At 39.7% G+C, this 8,526-nt stretch overlaps 1 protein-coding gene across 5 annotated transcripts in view; it reads right to left on the bottom strand.

The window, feature by feature from the left end:
- ELP1 (elongator acetyltransferase complex subunit 1) overlaps nt 1–8,526 on the bottom strand; it is a 69,349-nt gene that overhangs the window by 39,147 nt on the left and 21,676 nt on the right. For all 5 annotated transcript variants that reach the window (XM_017876678.1, XM_017876679.1, XM_017876680.1 and 2 more), the window contains 4 exons: nt 8,159–8,389; nt 6,909–7,079; nt 4,206–4,305; nt 1,884–2,066 (listed from right to left, as the gene is read on the bottom strand). In XM_017876678.1, coding sequence (XP_017732167.1) covers nt 1,884–2,066; nt 4,206–4,305; nt 6,909–7,079; nt 8,159–8,389 — 685 coding nt within the window. The remainder of the gene's footprint in view (nt 1–1,883; nt 2,067–4,205; nt 4,306–6,908; nt 7,080–8,158; nt 8,390–8,526) is intronic.

Below are 8,526 nucleotides of genomic sequence, written 5' to 3'. Positions count from 1 at the left end.
AAAAAAAAAAAAAAAAAAAAAAAGGAGACAAAAAGGTAGTGATAAAAACAAATGATGTTAATGCGAACATTTAATTCAAAGTTTTAACCAATCTACAAAAAAACTAAAATTATAACAATAGGGACTTCCTCTACAAATGCCTCACATTTTGTGAGGATAAACTATCTGTCAAGAAGAGAACAAACTCTGGAGCTAGACTGGCTGGGATTTGATCCTGGCTCCACCTGCATGATCTCAGGCAAGTTACCTAACTGTTTCCTGTCTTAGTTGCCTCATCTGTAAAATGATGGCGCAAATGGCACATACTTTAAAGAGGTATTATGAGAAATAAATAAGCTAAGACACAGAAAGGACTTAGAAGAGTACTTTTTACAAAGTACAAGCTACAGTAAATGTAGACTACTTAATTGAGGGACTTTCAAGTCCTCAAAAGCATTAATATTTTATATGAACAAAACAGTCTTTTTGAGAAACAAAAGTCAAAGCAGTAGAAATATACTGTAAATGACTTCTCATTTCCTTTATAGCAAATGAGATGACTGCATCAAGCTTTTGCTTCTACAAGCTAATGATGAAGAATTTCAAATCTGAAGAAGTAGAAACTTAAGTAAATTGCTCTGCTTTTCAAAAGGTAATCTACTGGCTTACTTTAAGTGCTACATATTTCTAGAACATCTTCTGCATTTGGAAATGTTAACAAAAGGCTTTTTCAAAATATCACGAAGCACTATGAGTCAAAGAGTAGGAGCAAATGACTGCATTAAAATGTTTTATGTCTATAAATGTATGTAATGTATATATATAAAGGAAAGGTTCCTAATTTTGCAACAACGTTTCTCAGAAGAGAAATCTCACCAGTAGGGCTTTAATTACAAATTAATCTGGGGATCAGTATCAGCAGACAAAGGTGCCAAGTCTCGACATTGGAAACAAGGAGTTCTGGGAACTGGCTAGAAAATGCTCTCTACTACACAACAGGGCTTGCATTACAGAGAAGAGCACTCGTTAACTGAAACCTGTTACATAATGAAGATATAGTCAGGAATCAAAACAAAACTCAGGCCCAGAGAACAACGAAATTTTCAGCAAAGAAGAATAGAGACTTTCTAATGGTAAATGTAGTCAAGTACACAATAGGATATAAAGAAGAGGAGGCTGGAAGAAGCATTTTGAAGTCACCACATCAAAACAAAGCATATATACGCAGCTATGCATCATTTAACGATGGGGATATGTCTGAGAAATGTGTTGTTAGGTGATTTCATCATTGTGCAAACATCATACAGTACTTACACAAACCTAGGTGGTATAGCCTACTACACCCCTCGGCTATGGGGTATGGCCTATTGCTACTAGGCTACAAACCTGGACAGTGTGTTACTTTAAAGAATACTACAGGCAATTGTAATACAATGTCAAGTATTTGTGTATCTAAACATAGAAAAAGTATGCATACACACACACACACATCCATGCATATATATACGCATGACTGCATTTATACAAAATTTCTTCCTATCACATTAGCCCATGAGAATTAGCCACTCTAATTATGCTTCACAGTTATTAAAATCAATTGTAACATATAACAAACACCCTGGAAAAATGTCAGTAGATGCTGAATTAAAATATTTAACACATCTTTAAAAAGTTGCTTCATATATTAATATTTATCCTGTTTTCCACTACTTTTGATATATTTTGGTCTGTTATTTTGACATGGCTCAAAACTAGATTTAACCTTCTTTTTAAGTGTATCTAACAAGAAAGCTACTGCTCCTCAACCTTGCTCAATGGAAGTCAAAAAAAGTTGTATCATCATAAAAGACAAAAACCTAACTCCATTTGCTTAATACGTGGAGTACAGGGAAAAACTGCAATACCTGACATTGAGCTGTCCATGCTGTTCATCCATCTCAGAAGAAGATGCAGTCAAATGGTGAATGACAGATCGGGGACTGGACTCACTGTGGCTTATAGCCAGGAAGACGTCTTCTTCAATCCAAGTGAGAAGGCCTAGTTTCAGTGGGTTTACGTCTTGATCTTCATTATTCTCAAACTGAATTCTGTTTTAAATATTGAAGAATATCCAAGATATGAATAAAACTTAAAAACCACTGAGATATTCCTGGATGAAGGAAGACTGAAGCATCTTGTATACAGTCAACTCCTAATTATTTGGAGGGACAAAACCTGAGATATTACCAAATACTAGAAAACCTAAAATTAATCTTTGTCTGGCTTAAGAAAATGTTTTTATATTTTCCTTAAATTTCTCATACCCCGAAATCTTTCGATTTGAAGAGAACACTTGAGGAAACTGACTACACAAGAAAATTACCTGCCCTAGGCCGGGCGCGGTGGCTCAAGCCTGTAATCCCAGCACTTTGGGAGGCCGAGACGGGCGGATCACGAGCTCAGGAGATCGAGACCATCCTGGCCAACATGGTGAAACCCCATCTCTACTAAAAAAATACAAAAAACGAGCCGGGCGAGGTGGCGGGCGCCTGTAGTCCCAGCTACGCGGGAGGCTGAGGCAGGAGAATGGCGTAAACCCGGGAGGCGGAGCTTGCAGTGAGCTGAGATCCGGCCACTGCACTCCAGCCTGGGCGACAGAGCGAGACTCCGTCTCAAAAAAAAAAGAAAAAAAAAAGAAAATTACCTGCCTTAGTCCCTACACTAAAGAACCCTGGAGCCTTTCTACTGCCACAACTTACCAGCATTCAAACCAGGCTCTGGCAGGTATGTGACTTGCAGTAGAATGGGTCCTTTCCTAAGCACCTCACATTAAACTGACTGACTAGCTTGAGGGATGGTCTCCATGTCTCTAGTGCATTCCTTCGGTAGCATTTATACACCTGACCACGGCACTGTTCTTGTCACCTCACGTAGGAATGGATAATGGCTACTTCCTGCCTTTTGGATCAGATGGCAAATCCGCAACTCCCACTAAAGAAGTTGGTCACTAGCCTGCTCTTCTTCCTCAAACATCTCTCCCCGGACTCAGGCTCTCCACTGCATTCACACAGAGTATCCCATGGAGGAGCAGTCCCACCTCTGGCTTTCACTGACACTTTCTTCCCCACCAGATCCAATGTTCCCAATTCCTTGCCAACTCCAAACCTATCCCTTCCCCAAGGATCACAATGAGTATTCATGTCTTTCGTGAAATCTCAGACGAATTGGCATTATCCCCATCAATTTTTTTTAAATGAAACTATATTCTAAACTGCCTCATACTTTCTAATTTGTCTTCTATCTCTACTCTAGTGGTTTCAAGTCTGTGAAATGAAGTAATGCATGTAAATGCTCTTTAAAAAGTACTAAGCATTATACAGGCAGCCTCCAAATTATACAGAGGTTGAATACTTCTGCTGTATTTATTAACTATATCACACATATTTAAGAAACATTATTTATTAAATTCTGTTATTTGTTGTACTCAGTTAATTATTTTTATTAATCTAACAATAAATGTTCCCTGGAGGTGGAGTAATTTAGAAATGAAGAACATGGACTTATCAAACATGAATAGAACCAAATCCTAGATTCTCTAGTTACCAGGTCCATGACCTTGGGTAAGTAAACTAACCTCTACGCTTTGTTTTTTTAATCTATAAGTACTCAATAAGTGGTACTTTTAAAAAGTTCTCTCACAGAAGTGGCATTATAATTTGGTTTCTAGGTCATTTTGCAAAAGCCTATAGCATACCTAAGGTATTCAATTACGTCCAACTGTTTATAATACTGTTTCAATGGAAGAATGCTTTCTGATTTCCATCCCAGGAGCCTCAAAACACAGCACTCAGAAGTTCTAGATTCTGGGATGGAGCAAGGATAGAGGATGCATTAGGTCATCCATGTTAACAACCCATACATCCCCATTTATGTAAGAGAATGCAGCTCCATCTTATCATTGTCATCTCCATCTTTCCCACGTGATTTTTCCTGGAGAACCAAGCGCTATTGGGAGTAGGTCCTAGGCCAGCTTACAACTCATGCTCTCCTGCTACCTATCAAATTATATGGCATTCAGACAAACTACATGACTGGCTTCTCCAACCAGATCCAAAAATCAGGGCCTGGCTATTGTATTTATTTCTTGTTCCACTCAGCAACAGGCATAGAACTCTATCAGTTGGCTGAATTTAGGACTGCATGCTGGCTGATACTGTTCCCAGCGCCCAAGATAATTAAGAACCTACTTATATCTCTTTTCCAGCTGAGGAGTTCTAAGGGAAACTTTAAATCCACTTCCACCCACAGCTCCCAGTTTCACTGTAGGGTCAGTACTTGGACAATCACCTGGAAAACAAAAATGCAAATACTATCATTATAAATTATAAGATTTCACCTAATACTAAGGGGATGGTGTCTACAATTAATGAGTTCTAGAAGGCAAACAGCAATCTAGAAAATAATCACATCTCAACCTCCTTAAAATCTTTGCTTTTCCCTTAAGAACACATCAGTCATAATCTTCCCTGATAAAGGCCACATGTCAGCAAGAACCAGTGGAGGGGCTACCCTGTCTCAGCCCAGTGCTGAAATTGCTGTGGACAATTTCCTCCACTGTCTTCAGCCACTTCTCAATATCCTCCAGTTCTCCAAAGTCCTAAGCACCTGCTTAAAAGTTTCTTTCTATTCTTCATCCAGTTTATTCACTGCACAGTAGCCAATGCAAGCCTTTAAAAAATTCAGCCCGAACACTGCACTCCTCTGTTCTAAGCCCTCTGGTGGCTCCTATCTTACTTGGAGTAAAAGCCGCAGGGCCCTACAAGAGCAGATTCCCATCACCTCTCTGAACTCACCCACCACCTTCCCCTCATTTGCTCTGCTGCAGCCACCCTGGCCTCCTGGCTATTTCCTAAACACTTCGGTGGTTGCTTTTTACTCTGCTTGGAGCACACTTTTTTTTTTTTTTTCCTTCATCTTCAAGCATAGAATGCTTGGGACGCTCTTACCCCAGATGTCTGCATGGCTCCCACTGTGATTCTCACCAGGTCTCTGCTTAAATTTCACCTTCACAGAGAGGCCTTTGGAATCACACTAAATAGGAAAGCCACCTTCCCCCTGTAAAACCTTATCCTTAAGCTCTCCCTATCCCTTATTTTGCTTAATTTTTCTCCACAGCACTTGCCATCTGATACATTATATTTAATTGGTATCTTCTGTCTACACCTAAAATAAGAAGTTGTAGACAAAGCACAACTAGTTTTCTAGTACAACAAGCCAAGTACTAGGAAAAGGCTGGCATATAATAAACAAGAAACAATGAGGGGGAAAAAGGAGTCATACTCAGGATGCATCAAACACCATCTTTGAAAATTTGGGGAACTAACTTGTCTCCACACCACTCAAATGTCTACCACTTGGCTCCAAGTTGTTAATTTTCCTTCTGCCTGGGCACTGAGCTCTGACCTATTCCAGTCCAAGATCTCTTTTTCCAGATTCTCTTATATCCAAACTCTCCCCAGTGGGCTCTCTAACTTCTCGGGGTTTTTAGTTCATGGATTTGTTACGATCTTTCTCTTCTTTCCATTTCTATGAACACTGCCCTGGCTCAAGCTCTCACTAGCTCCTGTCTGGACACTTGACAACAGCTTCTCCTAACTGGAACCTCTGCCTCCACGTGCCCCGACCTATGGCCAACCCCACATACTGATGCCAAACAATCTTTCAAAAGTGGAGCTCTCAGCCTGTCCTATCTCATCACAGGGAGCTTTCTCTCAAGGAAAATGAATGCTGGGTGGTACAGGGTTTCATCCTGAGGAGATAAAAATGTCCTGAAATTGATCGTGGTGATGGTTGTACAACTCTGTGAATATATATATACAAAGATATATGTATATATATGCATATGCACACATATAAACCACTGAATTGTACACTTTCAACAGACGAATGATATAAAGCCATTTTTTAAGTGAACACAGAACAAAACATTCCATACATCATAAAGTGACATACAAACTCATTAGCATCATAGGGTAAGTCCCACAAAACTTACTTTACATCTGATTCTTTTGCCTTGACAATGAACATATTTGCACTTTTTTTAAAGCTAGTTTTGAAAGCTTAAGGAGGACTGTAACAGCATTTTACACACTGAAACTATAATCAGAGAAAGTGGTGATATATCCAGATAGGATTCATGTACACAGTGGGCTGCTGACTTAACAGAAAAGCTGATATGAAAGTAAGGAATTCCCATTTAAATTAATTAATTTTGATTACTCTCTCGGCAACTATCTAGGCTTTTTCTGAAAATTCAAGAGATATTTGAAAACAAGGCTACCACTGCCATATGCCAGCAGAATTTATGACATAACCATAGAACTCACAAGTAAAAACTAATTTCAGATTCTCCAGCACATCAGGAAAGCAATGAGAAACTGACAGCAATGGGGCTGTGGAAGGACAAGTGGATTAGGAGCTAGAACACCCGTGTTGAGGTCCTTGTCCATTCTTGTTCAAACAAATTACAAAACCTCTGACACTGTGTTCCCTCACGTATAAAAGTAGAAAATCCCATCTCTGACACAGCTCCTAGGAGGGATGAGATCAACTGAAAATATGTGTAAAGGCAAAGAAAATAGTAAAACATGTTAACAATGTATAACATACTATGTTATTTCCAGAGTTCAATGTTATTCTTAAATAACTGACTCTGCAAGTTCAGTAAGGGAAAAGGAATGGCTCATACAAACCAGTGTTAGGATTAAAAACAAAAACAAACAAACAAAAAATCCAAGCCAATTAAATATCATAATGATAATGATATCAACTGCAGACTTCAAAATTTTGAGAAACACTAGACCTATGGCAACACCAAACTATAATTTGCTTTTATGTAGGAGTAGAAGGGATTTGATTCAGAACATCTCAGTAAAAGTTTTTTAACATACCGCATTTATAAACAGAAATCTGGTTACTGGCATCTAGAACAGCAAGGTCATTACTCTTCTGAGGATGTGCAAAGAATGTGACTTGATTCACAGGGTGTGGGAACAGCAGTTTGTAGGTACACATGGGAGGCGGAACCACAGTCTGCCGGAAGACTGTCACCAATACGCCGTCTGCAGTGAAAAAGAAGAGGATGAGACATAGGGATATTCAATTTGTAAGATAAGCCAACTGAATAGCACAGTATATCCAAACAATAATGGCAATTCACAAAAAAATAACTTTCAGTGCTTTTCTCATGAACAAGTTTAAAAACAGTGTGGGGTGGGGAAACGTCATGGGTTCTGTCTATACTTGGCCATCGTCACCTCCAGGCCTAGAGCAGCCCATCTCAGAACCTAGAGTTTCAGGTGCCAGGGACTAAGGCAAAAAGGCCAAGAGGTCAGAGCTCTAGCTTTAAACCCGGGCCTGCAAGCAAGCCACACTAAATCAAGGGAATTAATACCTTCAAAATCCTTAACGCACTTTCCTATGTGTGGATTTGGTAATAAGGCAGATCTGATTAAGTTCTCTATACAGAATACATGACTATAAAATCAGTATTATATACAACATTACACAGAATATGAATTAGTATACCACCTGACATTACAATCTTAGAAGCCAGTGTTCCCTTTTATTATCAGCAATAAAACCATTCATTAAGGTGACTACTTCACTCCTCAATCTTGCCCTCCCCACCCCACCCCCTAAAAACCTTCTATCTAATTATAAAATATCAACCTAATCTTCATATTACGCAAATGTCTATGCACGAACTGAACATACTAGAGAAGTATATAATCAGCAAGCATTTATATCAGGAAACAAAGCAGCACAAGTGGGGTGGTACAAGGATCAATTATAAATCTGTGTCAGGGCAAACAGATAAGGCTAACCGATCCCACAAGACTCTACTGTTGTCATCCTCTCTACCTAGAGTCAAAGTTTTCAGTGTCTTCAAAGGCCAGGCAAGTAAATGTGTGAAGGCCACAGATGCAGTATATCAGGAAACTGGGGTGGGGAGGGGGGACAATGGTTCTCAGGCAAGAATATACCCCACCTTATATCCCATTCAATAAAAAATCAAACAAGTAACCCAAACAGCCAAAACAAATAAAGATTCCCCACTGTTGCAGTCAAACCACCACATCTGCAGGCTGTAGGTTCAGGACCCCTTGCAGGCTCATGGACACACTTCCCAGCAGCTTACTTCCATCAATGACAGCCACATTGGACAAGTCACTTGAATTATCTCCCACACTCCGCTCAGTCGTCCAGTGCCAATCATAGGCGAGGTAATGCCAGCCCTGACAGAGAACATGCAGCCGGTATGGGGTCACAGGGTCCCACATCAGAGATACAAGCTTGCTCTTCCCACAGGTGCTGAAGGATAAACTTTGCTTGAGATACCAGTGATAGTTTCCAACAGTCCAGAGCTGAACTACAAGGGAAAATGAAAAGAAGGCCATTAAAGGCTGGGAAGCAGACTTCATCCCACTTGCCAGAGGGGGACAAGGACAATCTTTTCTTTTCTTTTCTTTTTTTTTTTTTTGAGACGGAGTCTCGCTCTGTCGCCCA

Source organism: Rhinopithecus bieti, unplaced genomic scaffold (genome assembly GCF_001698545.2).
Source record: "Rhinopithecus bieti isolate Rb0 unplaced genomic scaffold, ASM169854v2 scaffold_9663, whole genome shotgun sequence".
Lineage (NCBI taxonomy): Eukaryota > Metazoa > Chordata > Mammalia > Primates > Cercopithecidae > Rhinopithecus > Rhinopithecus bieti.
The sequence above is the reverse complement of the archived record's forward strand: the minus strand, read 5'-3'. Positions and strand labels throughout refer to the sequence as shown.